Raw genomic sequence first — 23,935 nt, forward strand, 5'->3', positions numbered from 1 at the left:
GCTGGTTCCATGTTCCAGCCCAGCTGTGTCCCGTTTTCCCCGGTGAGAACCAGCAGCACAGCGACATTAACGCGGTGTGAAGGAATCTGCCCAGGAATACATGCATTATCTGAGTGTTTCTTATAAAATAAATGATCCACACCCTCACGTCATTCCGAGGGCATGCTTTGCTCCCTCGGCAAACCCCTCTCAGGTGAGGGGCTGAGAAGCCCGTGACGCTCCTGCCGCAGTGCCCTGGAGCCAGGCTGGGGGGGCTCACCTGGAGAAGGCTCCAGAGACCCTTCCAGGGCCGAAAGGGGCTCCAAGAGAGCTGGAAACGGAATTTAGGACAAGGGCCTGGAGGTACAGGACAAGACAGAAAGGCGTCCCACGGCCAGAGGGCGGGGACGGATGGGACACTGGGATGGGACCTTGGGCGCCCTGTGAGGGCGGGGAGGCCCTGGCACAGGGTGCCCAGAGCAGCTGTGGTTGCCCGTGGATCGCTGGCAGTGTCCAAGGCCAGGCTGGACGGGGCTGTGATTGTGAAGCGATTCCCCGGTGTGACACCGGCAGGTTTTTAACGCCGTTTAGCGTGACCCCGCCGCGCCGCCCGCCCAGCCGCGCCGCCGCCTCAGGGCAGGCGGGCCCCGGCTCTCGCGAGCGCTCCGCGGGCTCCTCTCGCGAGAGCCGCAAGGGGCGGGCGGCGGGCGGGGCGCCGCGGTGGCGGCTCGGCCGGTCGGACCCGCACGGCCCGGCGGCGGCGGCGGCTCGGCTCGGACCGGACCGGCACCGGCACAGCCCTGCCGGCCACCGCCCGCTCCCCTCGGGCTCTTCCCTCCCGCCGTTCTCTCCCAGCTCCCCTAGCCCGCTGCCCTCAGGGCCTCTTCCCTTCTCTCACCACCCCCCCACTTCACCCTCCCTCCCCGCGGACCCCCAGCTCCCCCCGGTCATTCCCGACTCCGCCTTCCCCTCGCATCCCCCCGCACTCAGGGACCCCTGAGCGCCTTCCCCGCGACGCCTGAAGCCCCCGCCCTCGGCCTGCCCCATGGTGGGGTTCGGGGCGAACCGCCGGGGCGGCCGCCTGCCCTCGCTGGTGCTCGTGGCGCTGCTGGCCGTGATCGCCGTGCTCGCCTTCCACTGCTGGAACGCGGCGTCGCGGCAGGCCCTGCTGCGGGAGGAGCTGGCCGAGCTGCAGAGCCAGGCCCAGCGCACCGAGGTGGCGCGGGGCCGCCTGGAGCGGCGCAACTCGGACCTCCTGGGCAAGGTGGACTCGCACAGGAAGCAGCTGGAGCAGAAGGAGGCGGACTACACCCAGCTGAGCAGCCAGCTGCAGGCCAGGGACGGCCAGGTGAAGAGGTGCGAGGACGGCAAGGTGAGGGCAGGGGTTGGCGGGGGGTCCCGCTGCCCTGCGGGGCGGCTCGGCTCGGCCCGGGGCACTGTCAGTCCTCGCTTGCCCGTGGTGTCCCCGCAGCCTCTGCAGCCCGGGAGGGGACCGAGGCCCCGAGGCTCAGGCTTGGTGCAGCTGGGACAACTGCAGCGCTCTCTGTTTTCTGAAAACGGCCCCAAAAAGAGCTAAAGGTGTCCTGTGAATAATGGAAATCCAGAGAGATCGCTCGTTTCCAGACTGCTGTTTCAAGTTTACTTATTGTTTTTTAGCTTTCTGTCTCTGCTGAGAATGTTTGATCTTTTGTGATCATTCAAGATCATTCAGATGCAAAAACTACAGTTTAAAGGGAAATGAAACCAGTGTGGTGTTCAGCAGCACCCTGAACTTGCCTCTTGAAATGCCTGGTACAGCACACTCTGATTTTTATGCTGCGTGTACTTGAGGGAAAAAAAAAAAAAAACCAAAACCAAACAACCCTGCTGCTGACTAACGTGTCATTTTCCTTGGCTTGGAGAAGCCGAGCTCATTGAAAATTCAATTGGCCCTTTCAGTAGGGGTGGCCTGGGGATTTCTTTTGTTGTGGAAGATGAGTGAATGGTTCAATTTTCACTGTTGTGCTTTCATAACTGAACTGGGAAGTTCACGGGGCTCAGCACACAAGTCCTGCTCAGGGGGCGTGTGGGGTGTATTTGCATGCAGGTCATCACTCTGCTGATTGAAAACTGTTCTCACAGTGGGATTTATGGAAATGTCACACTCTTCAGGGTTGTTACTGGCTAGGTTTGTTTTTCTGACCCTTTCTTATTGCACATGGGATGAGCAGCCTCAGAAAATGCATTGAGCTGTCACAGAAAAAGCCAAATATGTACAGGTCACATTCCAGACTTAGGCTCCCTCAAACTGATTAAGTTTGTATTAATGTTTCCTACTGAACCGTTAAAATTAAGCCCTTTGTGTGTTCAGCAAACATCTTTTTAATTGTTGTCTCTCCTTAGACTGCAATAAAGACTCAAATTAGATATGACATGGACTCCATGATCTTAAAGGTGTTTTCCAGCCTCAGTGATTCAGTGATTCTAAAGCAGTTGGGGTTTAGCCAAGATACTTCCCCTTCTGTCTGCAAAAGGGCAGTCAGCTTGTTTGGTGTGTTAGTATCACTGCCTGTGGGTGTAAAACTCCCCTGGCAGGATTCAGGTAAGCTGTCAGGTACACTTCAGGAAGAATTTCTTCCTGGAAGGGGTGGTCAGGCACTGGAACTGCCCAGGGAGGTTTGGAGTCCCCATCCCTGGAGGTGTCCAGGGAATTCCTGGATGTGGCACTCAGTGCTCTGGGTGGTGACAAGGTGGGGATTGGGCACAAGTTGGGCTGGATGGTCTGGGAGGGATTTTCCAGCCTCAGGGATTCTGGGATCAGTTACTGGGCTGCATGACAGGGGGTGCTTTTGATGCAAGGGATTGGTATTATTTTGGAAATCCGTGATGTGCTCCTGTAGGACACCAGGGGAGGAGATGTAGGTGTGAGCTGGGCAGTGCAGCACTGGTTACTGGAGGCATGGGGCACAAACAGCTGCTGCTGGCTGCCCCTGCCTGCCCACCCCTCTGCTGTTCCCTGAGGTCTGCCTGGGCTTCAGCCGCTCTGAGTGTGACACTGCACAGGGCAGAGCCCGAGGGCAGCAAGAGGAACCTGCCCAGTAAACCTGCCAAATTAAATTTAGTGTTAATTGTCTGCAGTGTGTGTTCTGAGTCTTCCTTCTTTGTTCCAGAAGCTGCCAGTTAAGGCCGTGTGAGCTTGTAGCTTTTGAACATCCTCTCTTGTGTTCAAAATGTTCAGAGTGCCCTAAGAGGCCAGAAGGGTAGGATTTTATCAAAAAACAGTCGCTGGCCTTTCTTCCTCCCATGTAAATGTAAGCCACTGTCTTTTCTCAGTGGCAACAATTTTTTTTTTCTAAAACCCTTTAAGTGACTTTATGTAAGGACTATTGCTTCTCTGAGAGTAGAGAATAAAGCTTTGTTTTAGAGAATGAAAGTCTGTCACAAGGAAACAGTAGTAGATAGGAAGTGTCTGACCAAAAAAGGTTTGAATTATAATTTTTTTTTCTCTCAAAATAGAATTTGGCAAGTCTGTCTGACCAAACTGCTCGTTACCTGTGATCTTAGTCTGTTTGTGAAATGCAGGAACTGAAATAAAACCCCAACACTGATATCAAGTGATCACAACAAATTCATTCTAATTTTAAGGAAAAGTCATTTGAAGAGTCTCAGTGTCAGTTCTGCTTTGTGCTCCTTTGTCCTCGGCTGAGGTTCTTTGCCTTGTGGTCACATAAATCAAGTGCCTTTCCCAGTGCTGAGGCAACTCCAGTTTCTGCAGCAGCCTCCTCTTGGCTCAGGGATTTCTGGAGTCAAGGCCAAACCCTTGGCTCTCCTCTCTGTCCCCTGCTTGTGGAACGAGCCCGTCACACTGCACCAGGATGTTGTTTGCTTTGGGGAGCATATATGGGAGTGTGACCCAGTGTGTTGTGTTTAAAAAGAAACAGGAAAACATGAATTCTTGGGAATTCTCCCTCCTGTGGTGAGCTCCTGAGGGTCTGTTGGACCTGGGGCAAACAAGGAGGTCTCTTTTGAAGCACCCCATGAGAGGCAAGCAGGGGTAATGCCTGCCTTGGAATTTGGGCAGGTGCTGCATGCACAGGTAGGATCAGCTTCCTGAGTGTTCCATGGGTTTTTGGCAGCACGCCGTTGGGTTCTGGGGTTTTTCCGTAGCTTAGCGCATCCGCTCGCCGTAAGCGCAGCGAAACGTGGGACTGGCAGGAGTCTGTGGTGGAGAGGCTCCAGGTGGCAGGCGGCCAGCCTGCAGGGAGCACCTCTCTTTCCCTACCTGCTGCTGGCCGTGCCAGGTGTGGAACACTGCCCTGCCCTTACCTGCTGCCCAGAAATGCTTGGGATGAACTGTTTAGTCAAACATCCCCAGCAGCAGCTGGGTCTGTTCTTTGTTGCCAAAACTTGGTAACTCCCCAGTTTGCAAAGCTGTAGCTTGACAGCAGCCATGTGGAGTTGTTACATGGCAAGATTCACAACTCAAGATTCACTGGAGGGTTGCCACATGACCGTGCATAGGATTTCTGGTGGGTTTTTTTCCTGTGCAGGGCTCATTGGGCTGCAGAGGGTTTATTTTCTCCGTCCCAAATGCTTGGAAAGGCCCTGAGAGCTCAGCAATGCAAACAGGTCTAGACCGAAGGGGGATGGGGCCCAGGAAGAGCTGGACCTGTGCCATGGCTCATGGATTGTGGGTTTTGCATGTGTAGGTGGAACAGATCCCATGAATCATAAAAAAGCTTCCTCCTTTTCTGTCCTTCAGATGAGGGATATTTGCTGTCAGCTGAGCTGGTTTGGATATAAATTCTGTCACTTCTCTCTGAAACTCAAAATCACCAAAAGGAAAGATTGTGTGATTAAAGTGCTGCATGTTCCCATGCAGCTCCTGCTCACAACAGCAGCCCTCCCCCAGCCAGGCACATGGGTTATGGGATAAGCAAGAGCAAGGGGAAAGGGTTTGTGTGTGAGGAATTTTCATAGATGAGGGTCTGAAAACAGACCCCACTACTTGCCAGGATCTCCTTTGTTCACAGATTTATTGGGTTCTGGGAAACAACTGCATTAGATTGCATACAGGAAAATATGATTATTGCCTGTAGTTTTGCAAAAGAGGGGGAGATACTTGTTCATTCACACAACAAATCTCTGGGTGTACCTGCTCTCCTGCCCCTTTTGGAGGGGGAGCTGACACGGTGGGTGCCCAGTGGATGGAGAGGCTTAGTGGTGACTTGTGTCTTCTGCTTCCCTGTGTGTCCCCACTGCAGGGCCAGCTGTGCATTTGGAGTGAAGCTCTGCAAGTCCTACCCAGGCTGGCCCTGATGGGAGGTTGCTTGGTGCATCCTGTAAGGGGGCCTTCAATGCCTCGGTGGGCAGAGCATGAGACAAACGTGGCTCTGACGTGCCAGGAGGCTCCTTGAGTGTCCCTGTGAGGAGTAATTTTGTCCCTCTTTCAGAGCACTGTGGTCAGAGGGCTCAGGTTACCTGAAGATCACGTTCCTGGGGGAATTAATAAATGCTGACAGATAACTGTGGAGCTGGACTTTTCGGTTGTGTTCCAGGGTTTGGAGGAAATATGTTCAAGACCATTTTGTTTATTTTACTGTTTTTTCTGCTCTGTCCCTAGAATTTTCCAGTTCTGCTTGCTTTCTTTTTTTGGGAAAAGCCTTGTGAAGCAGTGCTGTGTCCTGTCACAGCTGGGAGCCGTGGTGGTGCCTCTCCAGACCCTAGAGCCCTCTTGGCTTTTATTTTGGGCATGGGTCAGGATTTGCCTGCGCTCTGTGTGCCCTGCTCCAGGGGTGAGGCAGGGTCTTGCAGTGCTCTGCTGGCAGGGACAGCCAGGATCCTGCAGGCTGGCACAAAAGCTCTGCTGCCCAAGGAACCTCTGCTGTGTGCCCGGAGCTGTGGGATGCTCTGTGTGCACTGTGCTGCAGGAAAGCACCATCTCTGCAGTTCCTGCATGGCTGAGGTCCCAAGGCAGGAATGCCTGATCACACCCACACAGGACAAAGGGATCAGCTTGCTCAGAGTGCCTCTTGTAACAGCAAAACCACGATGGGAAATACATTTAAAGAATGAAGAATTTGATAGAAGGGAAGGCTCAGGTGCAGGGAGGAAGTCCTAAAGGCAGGCCAGATGTGTTCTGGGGTTTTTTGAGAGGAAACAGGTGACTGACACAGACACTTCAGGGACTGGGGGGGGAACTGAAACAGCCCCTGTGTCCAGGTGTGTGTCCCTTTGTATGTCCCAGCATGTCCTGGCTGAGTGGCTGTGCTGGCACTGCAGTGTGCTGTTCCCAGAGGTGATGCTGACCTTGTCACCCACGCGTGACAGCCCTGCTCAGCACCTTCCTGCAGTTACCCTTTGTATCACTGTGAAACTGCAAGAAAAACAGCCACAGCACCCGAGGTGCCTGAGGGCAGGCGGGGATTTTTACCTGCTTTTGCAGAATATTCCACACTTAATCTTTCTCTTCGTTCCTGCTGGTTTTTGTCTTTATGTAATGACAAAACAAAGCATCTTTACTTCAGGACTTTGTGTACATTCTTACTTATTGTAACTATTTCTTACTTATTGTAACTATTTTTTCCTTACTAAAAATGCCAAATTAAAAGCTGTTGTTTACTGGTGTGAGATTCCCTCTCAAAATAAAATGTGTGTTAGGATGTTAGATAGCAACACATAAAAGATCTATTTAAATATAACAATTCTATTATATATCTTAGGTAACAATTGGTTTTGCTGTTGATGCTGTATTTATTTTTATCCACCTGTGCTTTGACATTGGCTGTTTACTGTCCCTCTTGCAATATCAGGATGCAGCATGTTTATTTTAGTCGAGACAATCTAGTTTTTTTGATATAAATATGTTCTGGAATTAAAATTTAAGCCTTTGTTAGCAAAGCCTGAACACAGTGTTTAGTTTGGTGATGTCACTTACACTCAGTAAATACACATTTCTTAGATTTACAGGAACTTTGTGCACGTCACTCCGATAATCCTGTCCATATGTTGCTTCACCAAGCAAACAGACACACCTGAGTCTTCACAGCCCAAACCCTCCCCAGTCTGCTGATCACCTGTATTTATCCAAACTTTTCTTCCTTCCAGATGAAGCTGCAGAACAACATCTCGTATCAGATGGCGGACATACATCGGCTAAAGGGTGAGAGGTCCATGGGCAAACTCATTTGGTGGGCTGAAGGTGTGCATTTTAACTGCCCAGGTGCTGCAGAATGCAGTATAAATGAAGGATCTGGTGATGCTGGAACTCATAATTTCACATTTCTCATAATGTGAAATCTCATTGTGTTTGTTACCTGGTGTGGGTAAGTGCAGAGCTGGCTCTCACTTTGCTGCAGAAAGGATGTGTGTTCTGGCACTGCTGAGTTACAAGACAGTAGAATCATTTTCATGGCCAAACATGCAGTTTAGCAGAGTTTGATCAGAAACACTGTGATGGTTATGCTGGGTTAGAAAAGGTCCAGGGCACATCTGCAGTTCTGTACAGACATGATTACAATGCCTGGGGTGTTGCTGTATTGAGAAGCACTTTGGAGTGAGCGAGAACGTGATGAGATGTGAACATGCCTGCACACAACACACATGGGTTCTGCCTGTATCCATGTAGCTGCAGCTTAAAATAGTAGGGAGCTTCATTATTCCTAGCCTGAGGAGCAGGGAGAACTTCTAGAGCAGTGGTGAAGACAGGAAATCCGTGTTGGCTTTACGGGTAGCGGGAAGGTGCCTCCTTTTGTACACTCACTGCCACAAACAGTGTTTGAGCATCCTGCCTGGAGTAACCTGGCAGCACTTCCGTGTTACTCAGAGTGACGGGACCGTTCAGGAAATTATGGAGGTTTCCAGCAGATAAGTGAAATAGTGTTGTGCAAGGTTTCTGAATGCAAAGGTGCAGAAACGTTTAGGGAGATTGGCATAGTACCAGAAGACTTTGTCTCTAATTCATGCTGCCGTCTGGCACACATGAGTAAAGTGGCATCTTCTTCAAATTGGTTTAAGAATCTTTAATCTATGTCTAGACATGAAACTTGAGCAATTTCTTTCTTACTTAGCAATACTGGGAATTGTATCTGCCATGGGGCATTTTTTCTTATCTTTCTGTATTCATGTTGGTTTTGCTTTTTTGACCTAGAACAACTGGCAGAGTTACGGCAGGAATTCATCCGCCAGGAAGATCAGCTGCACGAGTACAAGAAGAACAACACGTACCTGACAAGGAGGCTGGAATATGACAGGTATGTCCTCAGGAGTGTTGGTAGCTGCAGGTTGGTGTGTGTGAGGGGGATGTGTATTTATTAAAAAGTGCTAATTAATCTCGTGTCTGCTAATTCTCAAACGCGAGTGTGCTCACTTGGTGATGCACCTGAGCTGACTGTTTGACTTTCAAGTTCTTTGTGGTGTTGTAGTCCTTCCCCCAGCATGAGATAGGAGCTAAGGAAGGTCTTGACTTAGTGGAATCGTTCTGCATTTTTAAGTCAATGTATTTTTTATAACATGGAGATTTAGTTCACTAGCACATGAAGGAGTCTAAAGGACACAGTCCTGTGTCACCAGCATTGTTAATTGCTGCCTTTCTAGCAGAGTAGCTTCATTTGTTTCAGCTGAAGCTGAAAGCACCTTGTGTAGATTGAAATTTTAAGTTGACTTTAGCCCTTTCAGTTGATGATAGAGAAACAGGGAGAACAAATACTCCTGCTTTGAGGAGTGAGGAAGACTTAACTCTTGAGAAAGTGTTTGAAACTTTTACCCACAAAAAGTTCTGTGCTGTGCTGAGAGTTTGTGGGACATGGGAGTTTTGGTGATTGGGCTGATGTCGTGGCTTGCTGGGGAAGTTGGGGCAGCTGGCTGTGTATTCAGATGGTGTTATTTGAGTTGGGAGCAGTAACTGATAGTGGCACTCGTGCACCTTCTCTGTTGACAGCCAGGAGAGACACGTTGCTTTCCCAGCGGAATTAATATTTGTGGACAGATTAACTGTGGAGCTTGGCCTTTTGGTTGCATTCCAGCTTCTGGAGGAAATATATTCAAGGCCATTCTATTTATTTTACTGTTTTTTCGGCTCTGTGCCCATTTTTTTTCCAGCTCTGCTTTCTTACTGTACTCAGTCAATTCCCACTCCATATACATGCCAGGATCAGGCTTCTTGGACAGACTATTCTAGTTATATCTCAGGTTTGGCTTTTTGTGCCACTTCATATTTTTCCCCTTATTTTATTTGTGGGAGAGCAGATCCAACAAATGAAGTGTAACTAATGGTGTGTTTCTCCTCAAGCCTGCAGTGTGGGCAGCAGATCAAGGAAATGAGACTGCAGCATGAAGAGACCATCAAGAAATTAATGGACCAACTTGCACGGGAACAAAAGGTAATGCCAAAGAAGTTTGTGTTGAATGAGAAGAGCCCAGAGCCTGCTGTTTGCCTGAGACATGAGGAGGCCTGGGACATTTCTTCCCTAACTTGGTGTTCAGTATCCCCCTGAGCAGCCCTAAGTGGGTGTTAGTGTAGGAAATCTGCCTACTGTCTCACCCAGTGGACTGAGCTCGAAGCTGAGGCCAAATTCTTTGCTGTGCTCCAGCCTTCCCCCACGATGTCATTGCTGAGGATTTCAGTCCTTTCCTGTAACATGGATATTGCTGTTCAGCTCTCCAGGGTGGGATCTGTGTTCTCACAGCCTTGCCCAGGTTACTGCAGAGGGAGCCTGAGCTCTGCAAGGCCTCAGGTGCTAATGTGATGCAAATTGTGATGGTACTGGAATGGTATCAAGGGTGTGATTACATCAAGCAGGCTGCCAGTAGAATGTGGGACTCTTTCCTGCAAACAGATGCTTAAAATTTTGTTTCCTTACTTCATCTATAAACATGTCCTGCACCTGTGCTGTGTTGAACATTTTCTGTCCAGTTGTGTTTCCAGGTCCCCAGGGTCCAGCTTTTGTGCACAGAGTGCTCTGCTCTTTGCTTTGGCGATCACTGAATTCATCAATGCAGTTTTGCTGACCCAAAGTAATCTTGAATTTGAGGATGTGTATTTTGTAATTTCCAGGGAAGTGTTTAATGTTGTCTCCTTATTTTTTCTAGCAGGCCACACAAAAAGTTCAGTCTAGTAAAGACACTGCAGTCCGCCCCAGCAATGGTGACCAGGCCATACCTGAGGCCGCTGCAGAGGTGGAAGATAAAGACATAGTGAAGAATGAGGAGCCTTCAGAACATGTTGCAAACAGCAAAGGTATTTCCTTTTTTGGGCATTCGTGGTAGAGAACGGGCCAGTTAGGTTGCATCCTTTGCCAGCCTCCAGACTGTGCTTTTCTCTGAAGCAGAAGAAGGAATTGTTTGGCTCAGGTACATTGATTAGCTGCAGTGATTGTTCTAAGTTAGAACATTCCACAAGAGGGAAATTCACAATTCAGGCTGAAGTGTAGTAAGGCAGAATATCCTTTTCTTGTCTTGCAGAGAAAATCAAACCAGGAGGAGATGCAGGCATGCCTGAAATAGAAGATAATGACCCTGCTAAAGCTGAAGATACTCCCACTGGTTAGGAGAAATGCTCTTCATTCTTTCACCTTTGGGTTTTGGTGATGTAGATGTTGTGTGTGAACACCATGTGGTTCACAGTGAGTGCAGACTTTTAAAACCGCCCTGTGGTAATAAAATTCAAGTGAGGTGTAAAATCAGATCATTTCTACTGTGCCTTAGAGGTTTGAATTCTCAGAATAGAATGTTTTGGATAATGCCCCTCCTGAAATCTTACCTTTTATAGTTTCATTAAGGAAATAATTAAAAAATAGAAGTTTACAGGACTGTTAGAGCAAGAGCAGGTAAATAGTGTGTTTGGCTCATGTTATGCTTTTTTCCCTGTGTTTTGTTTTAGCTTTAAAGAGGCCACTTATTTCAGCTCCTAAAAGTGAAGGTCATCAGCCTGTTATCAATCTTCCAACTGAACAGCCCCATGCTCCAAACCTGGCACCAGGTAAAATTCCTGTTAGCAGGTGACGAGGCAATATTTTGGTAACAAGAAGAAAACTAAGGATAAATTTCTGCAGGATCCAAGGCTGTGTTTTTACCTGGCTGAGGCACTTGGGCTACTATTATATGATCTCTTCTTGTACCCGCCAAACCAATAATTTCTGAGCCTTTTGACCAATCGCAGCTAAATTTGAGTTAGAAGTTTCAAAGATAAGCGCTTCAAGTGGACAGAATAATTGCAATGAGTGTTCCTATTTAGGGTACTAATTAGGGCTGCACCACCCCCTCAGGGGTTGGTTGTGGATCTCTTGGTAGCCACAATCAGATGTTCCTGTCACCTGCTCAGTGTCCTCCTGTCCCTGGGAACAGGTCACTTGAGGGTGACACTGGGAATGTTTAGGACATGAGAACTTAAAAGTCCTGCAGTGAAAGGGTTTGGAAGAACTGCAGTTAGAAGAGAGACAAACCCAAAGAAAATAAACTCCGTGCTCGATCAAGTCACTTTAAGATCAGAGAATATCAGGTGATGCCTGCACTGCAGGTGGCTTGTTCCAGTCCTGTCCTGCTAAAATTCTGAGTGTAACTTCCCGTTTCAACGTTGTAGGTTTGCCCAGTGACAGTGATGGAAACGCTGACATTGCCAAGCAGATCCCTCCAAATCCTCTCCAGCACTTGAATTTTGAAGAAAATGTGGAAGCCCAGAAAGAGCACAAGATTGAGCCAGACCAGATAAAAATCCCAAAGAGCCGAGTTAGCGACTTGCAGAAGATTAAGCAAAGTAAGTTAGCCGATATCACACACTTCAATATATTTAAAAAATCACTTCATTTTTTTTCTGTGTAAGTGCCTGTCTGGAAAATAGGGACCATTGCAGACGGTGGCTTTGGAGAGGGAGCCTGAGAAGGAATATGATGTGTTCCTGGGTAAAAGATAGGCTTTAATGTGTTATTTTTCACATGTACATTCGGTTATTTAAAAAAAAATATTTCGTTATTGGAATTTAAGATGTTTTTGGAAATTACTGCACAGTTGAATTGGTTAAGTCAGAACTTTGATACATGCAAGGTGCTGAGTTACTTACTTTGTTACTTGACTTCAGTACACTTTCTGGACAATATTGTAAGAATTCAGTCAAAACTGAGAAAGTTTTGATTGTTTTAATATCACTCATAGAACTTTGTGATGGAGCAAGGACAAGTGTATTACAAATTGTCACAGAACCTGGGCAGGCCTGGCTTCCACTCTGTGTATCCTGAGGTGTGCAAGACTCGTTATTTTATCAAAGCAGCTTCTGGAAGAAACTTCTGGAGTGAGAAAGCTTCTCATTTAATTTGTTGGGTTTGTTAATGGATTGTCTCTCTTCCCTGGTCACAGATTAAATGATGGGGGTAGTTGTGTAGGCAGGAGCTGGGAAGGAAATGTCTCCATTGTAGGCTGTGAGGGGGTACCTGAGAGTCAGGAATTGTCCCCAGTTAGTCTCTCCTCTTTGCTCCTTCATACTTGGAATAACTCTGGTTGTAGGTTTTAACGGTGCAGTGAGGGAGAGACTTTGTCATGGAAGGAAATAGCTAATCCAGGTTTGTGTAAGGGTCTGTCCTCGTGGTCAGTGGCTGCTCAGAAAGGTCCACTGGTGACAAACTCACACCTGGTACGGAGGAGCCCAGCTCTGGTCCAGCTGTGGCACGGCTCTGCAGCTCCCACCGTGGGCAGGTGCCTGGCTGGTGTTGGCAACTGAGAGCTGTGAAGCAGAGGGTGCAGAGTGGGACTGTTCAGCCTGGAGGAGAGAAGAGTCTGGGGAGACCTTAGGGTGCCTAAAGGGGCTCCGAGAGAACTGGAGAGGGACTGGGACAAGGGATGGAGGGACAGAACACGGAATGGCTTCCCACTGCCAGAGGGCAGGGCTGGATGGGATATTGGGAAGGAATTGTTCCCTGGGAGGGTGACAGGGGCTGGGATAGAATTCCCAGAGCAGCTGTGGCTGCCCCTGGATCCTTGGCAGTGTCCAAGGCCAGGTTGGACAGGGCCTGGAGCAGCCTGGGACAGTGGGAGGTGTCCCTGCTGTGGCAGGGGTGGCACTGGGTGGGCTCACTGGACTGTGGTCCCTGAGCTCGGTCTGTAGCCTTTGTGGGCCTGCTGCATTTCCTGGGATCTCTTTCTACACTTCAACCTTTCCTTCTGTCAGCTTCAATTCATTTAGTGCTTGTTTGTCACAGTGTCTCTGGCTGTCCATGGGCTGGTTTTGCTGGAAGCTGGGTACATGCCCTTGTCTTCCGTGGCTCAGTTTGGGTTTAGCATGTGCAGATCCCGCTGTCCTACTTGGGTTTTGTATATGATGCAGTGTCAAAAATACCAACAGGATCACTCCACTCAGACGTGAACAGGCAATTAATAATGTATGGAACTTTGGATTTCTAAACACATCATGGGTGTTTTCCTTGCTTGTTTTATGAAAATACCCCCAACTGGTGTTGCTGTACGTTTGAGCTGTGCTAGGTGTGATTCTGCTGCTTTTCCCCCATACAGAGAAGCAGGATGGTACTGCTTCTGTCCTGCCTTTTATATACACTTTTACATCTGTCCATTTTTAATCCTGATGTTGAAATCATTCTCCAGTTTTACTTCTCCATTAGTTGCTTGCACTGGGAATCATCACCTGCCCTGGCAGCCTTGGTGCCCAGCGTGTAAGAATTGTATCACACTTTAATCCCATTTTTCCCGTTTATACACAGTCTTCCAGGCCAGTGACGTCTGCAGACTCAGAGCTGCTTCCCCAGCACTGGGCTGGAGGAGATCTCCCTGTGTCCCATTAAACACCAGCTCTGAGGTGACATCACACCAGTAATCTCTCACCTGGGTGAGAGTGCCTGGGTGATTGCCTGCTCATTCTGTACTTCCAGCTACTTCCCGTTTTCCTCGTGCATTGCTTCAGGATCTGAAACCACTCTTAGTTTTTCTTGGGAGATGAAAATACTGGATTTGGGGCATTTTGGAAATGGTTAGAGCTTGCTAGGGAAGCAGAGTGTAAAGCCAGCAGGACGAGTGTCCAAGCCGAGCGGTGAGGGCCGGCCTCTGCTGGGCTCCCTGCTGTGCCAGCAGGGCACCTTCTGCAGGCACTGCCGGGCACCAGGGCAGCACTGGGGTGTGCAAAATGCCAGCCAGAGTGGGTACTGACCCTTCCAAGAGTGAGTGCTCTTGTGCTTTTTGAGAAATCTTGTGTTGGTGCCTGTGGGCAATCCAAGGTGGAGCTGTTTGGGTACTCACTCAGCCCTTCCCGTGGAGAGAGGAGTGCGGGACGGTCAGGTGTCACGAGGGTGACACGGACGTGTCACCTGCATGGAGGTGTTCCATGAGCCTTGTTCAACCCCTGCCCCAGCCCTCTCCCTTCTCCCCCCTTTCTCTCCAGCTGGATCTACCACAGAGCCCGACTGCCTCCACCTGCGATCTGCTCTCGTGCAGGATCTCCCTGTTTCTTTCCTCTCTGCTGCTGACTCACTCCTTTCCTACTCCACAGGCCGGTTCTTTGATGAGAATGAATCCCCTGTGGACCCGCAGCAGGGTTCTAAACTGGCAGATTATAATGGGGATGATGGGAATGTGGGTGAGTATGAGGCAGACAAACAGGCCGAGCTGGCTTACAATGAGGAAGAGGATGGTGATGGTGGAGAAGAAGACGTCCAAGGTGAGCTTGGGCCTTACCTCCATCCCATTGTGATAAATCCATGCTGAGTTACTTGTTGAATTTGTGTAAAGCCTCTCTGGTTTAGCTGATCACAAATTGCTCAGACAGAACAAACAAGCTTGAAATTTGGTCTCACTCTCTGTGGGACAGCAATGATGCAACAGTCTTGAGAGAGAGGGTTTTGGCACCTTACTGGAGTTGTCTAGAATTCCTGCTAGGAAAAGCAAGACTCTAAATTCCAGACATGGTTTTACCCAGACCCCCAGCTCTGGCCCCTGGCTGGGAGGGCTTTGGGCCTTGACATTCCTAAATTGTCAAATAGAGGAATGAAGTGGTTCGACTCCTGCTCTTGTCACACCTGCCTGGAGCTCAGGTGATTCCAGGTGTCACTTTTGTGCATTATACACAGATTCAACAGGCTTGTGGTGTTCTGCTAACCCACCTCGGAGCTCCTGATCCAGTGCTGCCTAACACCTGTGTGTGCATGGCCATTCCCTGTCCTGCATGCAGCTCCTGCATTGCCTCCCTCGCTTGCCTCTGCCTGCCTTGTCTGCCTTCTCCATCCAGCTGTTGGGGGATATCTGGGACAGGCCTGCATGTCTGTAGGGCGAGAATGTTGGGTAACCATAGAGAGTATTTCCAGTTAAATGGAAGTGTAAAATAAAGAGGAGGGAAAAAAATAGGAAATGGGACAAAAATCCTACAGACCCCCTGATCTTTGATCCTCATAAGTTATGTAAGTTAATAAGTTTTTAGCTGCAGGTTTCTCAGGCACCATATTTAAGTGGCATCTAAACAAAATGAATGGGCAAAGCCAGTAGAAAGCAGCTGACTGTGTGGGCTAAGTGCAGTGTCAGCAGGCTGGGCTGGGCTGGCAGTTTGAAACTCGTGCACAAGGGAAGGAGTAGGGTGGACCAGAACCTGTGACAATGAATTAACTTGATAATGGACTGCAGTGCCTGCTGCTCCAGCTGCAGCCTGTTGTGTGCCCCTCGTGCTCAGGACTGGCAGGGGGTTTGTGTGTCATGCCTGCCCCTCTGGCAGGTGGTCCCTGGGCTGGCAGCTGCTCATCCAGGCTGGCAGCTGCACAAAGGCACAGGGGCATGCAGAGCAGCCTGGCCCAGTAGCAAGTGTCCCTTCCCGTGGCACTTTCCTGTCCATGCTGGGGCTGTGGGAGCCATGCCTCGATGGTGCTGGGCTGCTGTGGGCAGGGAAGGGAGTGCAGGGTGTCCTGTGTGTCCCTGAGCCCTGCAAACGCTGGCAGTCCTGTGGGTGGGGGTTTCATCGTTCAGTCCCGTTCCCCTCAGTCAGCAGTGGGTGCTGCCCAGCTCCTCGCTGCAGTGGTTCCTTACCTGAGCTTCAGGATGCAACTCTGGAGGTTGTAACTGCAGCTGAGTCTGTGCTGGCTGGTGCCATCTGCCTCGCTCAGCCTGGGGTGCTCTGGACAACCCTTGCTGTGAAGAAATGTTCCCAATATCCAACCTGACCTTCCCCTGGCACAGCCTGAGGTCTTTCCTCTTGTCCTGTCCCTTGTTCCCTGGGAGAGGAGCCAGACTGCCGGTGGCTGCCACACGGTGCAGGGATGCAGCACCCTGTCCCTGTCCCCGTCCCATCCCACAGAGCTCTCGTTGCCCCTCAGAGCTCTGTGCTGCTCCATCAGTGTGAGGTCCTGGCTGTGGGGACCTTCCTGGGGGAGCTGATGGCTCAGGCAGCAGGGGTGCCATGAACAGCTGCAGTGACAAGGGCAGCATTCCCCAGTGCCATTTGGGAAGGGGTTCAGCTCTAAGTGGTGGGAAAATGTTAAACCCCAGAGACTGGGCTTGTGTAACTTGCAGTGTGAGTGGTGTTTGAAAAAACAGAGCTCTGACTGACAGTGACCCCATCAAACATTTCCCTTCCAGGTGGGGTCCCTGCGAGGTCCCTGCTCTGGTGGCTTGGAATTGGAACTTGGGGAAGATCCTTCTCCTGATGAACTCCTCTTTGTCTCTGTATAGACAGACTGGATTAAGAGCTGGTAGTTAAGGTTAAAGGGTGACTTCTGGAAGGTACTTCCTGAGAGATGGTCTGAGCAGAGTGTGTTAGTACCTCAAACCACATTTCCCAAGCTTTGTTCTGTTGTTCCTTAATAACTTGTCATGTTGGCTTGAGCTGTGATTAAGTGTGGCCAGTGGAGCTTCCAGGGGCAGTATTCCAGAAAAAGTGGCTGCTTCAGGCTTTATACTGATTTGTCTGCAGGGCAGGAGAGGGCAGAATGGGGGGGTTGAAGGGAGGGTGGTTATAATTGTTTAGGGAGGGGGAAAAAGGGATGAGAATTTCTATCTAAAAACTGTTAGGAAAACATCACCCAGGTCTGCATCAGGCTGAGCAAAGCCTGTGGCATGTGCTACATAGCGACTGGATCCCACGTGGTTTCTCCTGTCTCTAGGAAAGTGCAGGCTTAGATTGAAATTGTCCAGGGGAAATACCCAGTTTGGGGGGTGTTCCTTGGGGCAGGGCAGCACCCAGCCTGGTTCCTCCCCTCAAGCACCTGCTGAAGGACAAGGGGATGTTCGAAGGTGGCAGCTTCTAAAATGTCTGTTAGTGGTGGCTGGATGGTGGAGTAACTCCAGGACGTCCAGGTGCTGTGGTGGCACTTCCTTATGGAACAAACCTGTGTCGTGCAGGTGAGCTCCAGCCTCCTGCTGCTCCTCAGGCCCCTGCCTGGCTCATGGGGTGCTGGGTGTGCAGGTGTGGAGAGCTCCAGGCAGCTCGGCAGCGGGTGGAGGATGGGGGAGCTCAGCTTGGATTTCCTTTGCTGTGAACAAGAGTCTTTCCTGATGTAAAGGAATAGCTCTGAGGTGCAGGAAAAGCTTCTTAGCTGGAACAAACAGAAGCTTTAGGGGTTTTCACGTTTTGAGGGAAAAGGTATGGAAGGTATGCCCCTTGGTATGGAAGGGGTCCCAGTGACTTCCCTCTGCTAGTCCCTGAGGTTCCCACCCTCTGTGAATGGTGTCAGCTCTGGGCATGGGACTTTCAGCAGGAGCTGGGTTTTAGTGGGGGAGTTTGAAAGCTTGACAGGCAGTCTCAAAGCCCAGCAGCTGGTGTGACAGTGCTGCAGTGTCTGCAGTCAGGCAGTCTGTGAGGTGGGGCTGCCCTGCAGCCAGAGTTCCCCTGGAGCACTGACAGATGGGCTGGACACATCCTGTCACCAGCCCTGGTCAGTTCAGGACTGTGCCCTTTAGCAGCATGTCCTGGGAACTGTACTTTGATATTTTTTCAGTGATACCACATCAGATCTGGTCCGAGCATTTTAATTGTAATCTAATTACAATCTGTAATTGCAGATGATGAGGAGCGAGAGCTGCAGAACGACCTGGGGGACTACAGCAAGTCCCGCCTCAGCGAGGGGGTCCTGTAGGCCCCGGTCACAGAGAGCTCAACCCAGGAACCTGAGGTGCTGCAAAACTGGACCTGTTTTACTCCAGTGTTTCCTACTTCCAGGGAAGCTGAGGATCAAGTGCCGGGAGTGCTCAGCAGCAGGAGGAGAGGGCCCCCTCTGTACATATGTACATATTTGTACTGTTGCAGGTTGTATTAAACCCACATCTTTGCTGTTACATGGAGCTGGTTACTCAGCCTGGTCCTTCCCTGTAATAATCTCTACACTTAAACCCAGTCTATAAACACAGGCTGAACTGTTTCTGCCACTTAGAACACTTGGAACCTGGAGAACTTGTACAGTTTGTACCTGATGTAACAAAACCACTGTGGAAGCCATGTACAGCCAAGAACTCCTTTTCTACAGTCCCACCTGTGTGGCAGAACTGCTGCTCCCGAGAGCTGGGATTTGTACAGCAGTGAGAATGGAATGTCAGAGGGACTGGGAACTGAATGGTTCAATAACTGCTCCTTCCTCACTGCAACCCAGCACCACATCCCACTGAACTCCTGTAGAGTGACCACATCTCATATCTAGAGGTGCAAATCTGTAGTAGGATTTGAATAATTCAATACATCCCAAAAAAGCTGTGCAACTAATAGCTCTATTTAAAAGGTGATATAAATAATTTGCAGCTTGTAGGAAGTCTTGGGTGTGTCAGTGAGAGACATCTCCAGCAGCTGTGTCAGCCCCTCGATGGAAGGACCAGCCCTTACCCAGCTGAACACGCTGTGGGTGCTGGTGTGCTGTCCCAGTGTCCATCCCAGCTCCAGCCACTCCAGTTCATTTCCAGTTCGATGCCCTGATCCTGAACACCCACCACGTCCCACGGTTTAGTTTTCTCCATCAGATCTGTAAGTCAGACCCTTTTCTGTATTTTGTATTCAAGCACTTTCAGAATTGATGGAGATGATTCCATTGCTCTGCAGCAGTGGGAATGAAGGGGATTGTCCCCCCTGCTCCCCAAGGGCTCCCGTGGACACAGACTGTAGGCCCTGATGAGGGTGATGGAACTCATCCCCGTGCTCTGGTGCTGGGCTGAAGTGATGGGTCAGGCTTGCTCCTTGCCAGCTCAGTGAACCTCTTAAATAAAGTTCAATGCTTGTACAATTATGTTATGGGTTTTTAAGACAGTTTATTATTACTTCAAGTGTCAATGGCAAAAAAAAAAATCCCCCCAGTTTCTGCATTTAAAAAGTGGAACTCCAGCTCAGCGCCGTGTCCCAGTTCCAGCTGAACCCCACATTCTCCAAAGTAGTGCAGCATCACACGGCACAGCTGGGGGAGACCCCTGAATAGAGGGGTGCTTCTGAAATGTTGAGATTAAACCATTCTGTACTCAAGCTTCAGCTGCTTTTCCCTTCCCTGCCCATCAGCAGGACCATCCCTCTTGGGCTTCTGTGCTGAAGGTGGGTTGCTCCATGTTCCTCCCCCTCTGCCTTTTCTTTTTCTTGCATTCCATGTTTTCTCTTTTTTCCCTCTTTCCATCTGAGTGATTACTCTGCTTCGCCCTTGTGTGGCCACACCTGGACTATTGTGTTCAATCCTGGGCTCCACAGCTCAGGAAAGACAAGGGGCTACTGGTGAGGGTCCAGGAGGCCACCAAGATGATGAGGGGTCTGGAGCACCTCTCCAAGCAGGAGATGCAGAGTCGTGGGCTCACAGCTGCCCCTGCAGCCGGGCAGTGCAGCACGCCCCGGGCTCCCAGAGTGACAAACCAGCTCGGGTTTGTTTTGAAAATGCAGCTCCGACATCCCTGTGCCGTTTGTGTGGAGCCGGCTCCCGTTGCCATGGCAATGGCACACAGACAACGCTGACAGATCCCGAGCAGCTACTTCCCTCAGCACCCAGCGAGACTGGGAATCAAACCGGCTCTCACGTTCCAGGTGCACCGCAGAAATCCAGCAAAGCCTCTTCCCACCACGGCCAGCCCACATGTGAACCAGCACGCCCACTCCTGGGTCTGAGGCTCCAGTTCTAAATCCCTTTGGATCCACGTGGCAATGCTTTTCATACAAGGAGCTGACATTCGACTGCCAGGGCTCAGGGATGAGTTCAGGCAGTGTCAGAAATGCAGGCACCTCCACCCAACAGCCAGAGAAACAACTCCAGCCAGTCCTAGCTGCCCGGTTTTGGAGGTTTTCAGCAAACAGACTCTGCCAAAGCTTTCCCGACGTCACATGGATCCCACAAAACCAAAGACTCACTGGTGAACCCATTTTAATTTCAAAATGAGGAAAACCAAACTGATGGGCAGGATTTTGCCAAAAGGTCAAACCCAGCTCTGGATGAAACAAACCCCCATATTTTTCAGCATTTTAATAGCCATGAAGAGCTAAAGATACTTTGAAGTGACAAGAAACAAACAGACACGAGATAATGGTTTGTGGATTTATTAAATGTTATCATTTTACATTTTCATCTGTGCACACCCAGCAACAGTGGGAAATCCAAAGGCTGTAGGACAGAAGAGCTGGTGAGTGTTTAGCAGTAGTACATACAGAAAGTACAAAAGGTTTTCTTCTCTATAAAACTATTTGCTGCCCCTGTTTACAGTTTGCACACTGGATTGAACAATGCTCATTCATGTGGTGGTTTTGGAGGTCCTGAGCTCTCAGCAGGACCCATTTCCTGTACACACACATCTCTGAAGAAATTCTCTATCTGAAAACTTTAGCCCTATTAAGGAGAATTTCCACATGCCATAAATCTGTCTGCAATCCCTGCTCCAGGAGATAGAGAGAGCTTTCAGTAACCTGGCACCCAGGTAGGGAACTTCCAGATGAAGTGACCTGGGACCCTTTCTTTGAGGAGACTGACCAAAATACTTGATAGGATCAAATCCTGCTGCAATGAACTGGAAAATGTGAGATTAGGCACTTTATAAGGAGGAGCAGTGTCTGGCTGTTCCAGCTGGTTCCAGCACTGAGGAGACCAGATTCCTGTAGTTTAAATAAAACAGGAAAACAAACCCACAAAACCAACCGGGGCCACCTCTCCCTGTTTATGAGAGTGCAGTGGAATTTTCAAGCCAGCCAGAAAGAGAGTAATGATACTTATGCCTGAACATTTTTATGTCAATATGGAAACCATAATACTCCCATTCCTCAACCTGTATGAAACCCCGTGTAGCCACACTGGGATTACTGGGATGGATAATCTACAGTTCAACTTCCCAAAGCTGGGTTTGACTGCTGGTGGCTGTGCATTTCCATCCCTGGAGGAATGCCTCATGCCACTCTCCAGTGCTGCACTGTGCCAGATCAAACACAAGGCTCGTTCCCGTGTGTTTCTGCGGGGACTGGGAGCAGATGAGTCCCTGTTGCTGTCAGCTGCAGTGTCTGCAGTGAGAACGGCGAGTCTGGAGCTGCTCCTGGACAGCCAGATTGGCTCCCAGACGCCGGGGATGGAGCAGCAGCATGGCCTGGGAGCTGCTTCTCTCAACTCTGGTCAGCTGTCCAATGGAACTGATCCCCTTTGGAAAGGCAACAGGAACAGCAAACACTGGAAATGGGCAATAGTAACACAGAAACCCAAAGAAGACTCCTGAATTTGCTGAGAAGTGCCAGATGCTGAAGTTAAACTGAAACTGGAGCTGGAATAAACCCCACCCAGCCCTGAGCTGCAGATGCTGCAAAAACCTGCCCCACACGGGCTCTGCACCATCAGGGAGCTCAGTCTGGAGCACGATGGTTTATATTATGTATAAACACAGAGCTAAGGGCTCTGCAAGGCTCAGGGGACAGAGCTGGGAAGAAATCCTAAACCCTGAGGAATGGCCTTCAAGGAGCAGTCGGGATCCCACTGCAGGAATGGGCAGTGTTCTGACAAGTGCACATTTCCCCTTCAGTTTCTCTGTGAAGCAAACAAGTAAAGCTCCACAAATGTCTCAGGAGCCCAGATGCCCTGGCCAGGGGAAGCCCAGTGCTGCCAGCTCAGCCTTTTCCTTGGCCCAAACACGCATTCCGAGCTCCGAAGGCTCCGTGTGCCGGCACAGGGTTTTCACACTGCCCACACGGGGCTGAGGCTGTGCTCCACGGGGAGCAGGGGACCTCTGAACAGCACAGCAACACCATCAGCAAGATGATTTTCCATATTGCCTTTCCTGCCAGTCCAGCCCCTTCTCCCTAATTCAGCACCAGGGAAGTCGAAGAGAGCACAAGGCACTGTGAAAAACAAATGTTGATATCCTGTTACCCAGAAAAGGGCAGTTCTCATTGCCATAAAGATCAGTTTGAACCCTGAGTCACACGTTTAATCTCTTGTCAGAGTGTTTTTGGCCGTGCTGGTACTCACACAAATTCCTGCTTGTTTTGAATCTTGCTGGATCAGCTCCTCTGGCCGCTCGTTTCATTTTAATTACATGGCTTGAGAGAGTATTTCCACCCACCATTTCCCAAAACTCCCACTTTCTAAGTATCAGTGACTGTCCTTTTGGGGTAACAGTGTGAGACATCACGCAGTTATCCTGCCATACAGGTTCCTCCTCAGGCACTGCCAAACCATCTTAATGAGGCTCTAACATGCCCAAACGAACCTTTTTTGATCATTCACAAAATATTCACAGGAAATACTTGAATGCTCTAAAGGAATATGGTTCCCTGTTCTGAATGAGTTTCCACTGCCTTCTTACTACCTCTTTTCAATGGTAAAATCAGCTTTATAGTGTCTTCTGTTAAAGACTGAGTAGTAGAGTCCTGTGGCAGAATTCTAAAACAAATCTTGGCTTCACAGCAGCAGATGTGCTTCTCTTTAACAAGCCAATAAATATTTTAGATGACTAGAGAGCTGGGACTTCTATAATCTGATCCAAGTTCAAAAGCTAAGCAGGGAGTCAACAGGTACCAGGAAACACAACACCCGTGTAGGTTTCTTTACTGCTAAATTAGAGAATGCCAGACACTCCTGTAAAAACCTTTCCGTTCTGGGCACCTTGAGATGTTATCCTGTCATAACACAGGTGAACCTGAGAGCTGATTTCTGCTACAAAGACTGGCAAGTAGAAGTGATCATCAAGAGAAAAATTAAGATATCTAAATTCAGTAGCATTGAGATGAGAAATGTAACCTCACCACATCCTCCTATACTGCAAGAGGTGGCCAAGCTGCTTCATTAAGCCCTTTAAACAGTAAAGCAGACAGCATCCTCAGCATTTCCCACACAAAGAGGCTGCCTAGAAAAGAAAACAGAAAGCGGAAATAAAACTTCACAACAGACTCCACGGGCGACTTAAAACAGCAACCGAAACCGCAAGCCAGCAGTGCCCTGCGCTTCGGGAATGGCACGGAGGGCGAGCCAGCAGGGCCGGGAGCCGGAGCCGGGGAGCGTCCGGCGGTGCCCGGGGGAGCGCGGGGAGGTGGCGGCCGAAGCCGCGGGGCTGCGCTGCCTGCCCGTCCGTCCGTCCGTCCGCCTGTCTGCCCGTCCGTCCGCGGCGAGTGCTGCCCGGCGCTGCCGCTGCTCCCGGGGAGCGCGGGCCGGGCCGGGAGCCGCGGGCAGGGCCGGGAGCCGCGGGCAGAGCCGGGAGCCGCGGGCCGGGCCGGGAGCCGCGGGCAGAGCCGGGAGCCGCGGGCCGGGCCGGGAGCCGCGGGCAGAGCCGGGAGCCGCGGGCCGGGCCGGGAGCCGCGGGCCGGGCCGGGAGCCGCGGGCAGAGCCGGGAGCCGCGGGCCGGGCCGGGAGCCGCGGGCCGGGCCGGGAGCCGCGGGCCGGGCCGGGAGCCGCGGGCAGAGCCGGGAGCCGCGGCTCGCGGGCTGGGCTGGGCCGGGCCGGGCCGGGCCGGGCCTCGCCTCGCTGCCGCGCCTCGCTGCCGCTCCCCGCTCGCCCCTGCCCCGCTCGCGCCCCGCGGTCCCCTCAGAGCTCGCCCTTCTCCCCTCACCTCCCGCTGCGGCGGCGCGGCCCCTCCGGTGTGC

The 23,935-nt window shown here is 50.5% G+C and overlaps 1 protein-coding gene across 2 annotated transcripts; it reads left to right on the plus strand.

Moving 5' to 3' along the window:
• Positions 1-918: 918 nt before the first annotated feature.
• GOLM2 (golgi membrane protein 2) lies at positions 919-19,142 on the plus strand. 2 transcript variants are annotated; one of them, XM_068203468.1, is made up of 10 exons: positions 919-1,351; positions 7,066-7,120; positions 8,108-8,210; positions 9,248-9,338; positions 10,051-10,195; positions 10,420-10,500; positions 10,838-10,936; positions 11,537-11,710; positions 14,444-14,611; positions 17,935-19,142. In XM_068203468.1, the coding sequence occupies exons 1-10, from the start codon at positions 1,025-1,027 to the stop codon at positions 18,006-18,008; spliced, it is 1,317 nt and encodes a 438-aa protein (XP_068059569.1). In that variant the 5' UTR covers positions 919-1,024; the 3' UTR covers positions 18,009-19,142. The 2 variants fall into 2 exon arrangements, with proteins under 2 accessions (XP_068059569.1, XP_068059570.1); XM_068203469.1 differs by lacking the exon at positions 14,444-14,611.
• Positions 19,143-23,935: the final 4,793 nt, after the last annotated feature.

Source organism: Anomalospiza imberbis, chromosome 13 (assembly GCF_031753505.1).
Source record: "Anomalospiza imberbis isolate Cuckoo-Finch-1a 21T00152 chromosome 13, ASM3175350v1, whole genome shotgun sequence".
NCBI lineage: Eukaryota > Metazoa > Chordata > Aves > Passeriformes > Viduidae > Anomalospiza > Anomalospiza imberbis.

What these genes read in the sequence shown, in the direction of transcription:
- GOLM2 (XM_068203468.1), top strand. Translation starts at nt 1,025, where the DNA reads ATGGTGGGGTTCGGGGCGAACCGCCGGGGCGGCCGCCTGCCCTCGCTG. An exon ending in GGACATACATCGGCTAAAGG is followed by an intron (nt 7,121 to 8,107) that starts GTGAGAGGTCCA and finishes TTTTTGACCTAG; the next exon opens with AACAACTGGCAGAGTTACGG. An exon ending in AGCTGAAGATACTCCCACTG is followed by an intron (nt 10,501 to 10,837) that starts GTTAGGAGAAAT and finishes GTTTTGTTTTAG; the next exon opens with CTTTAAAGAGGCCACTTATT.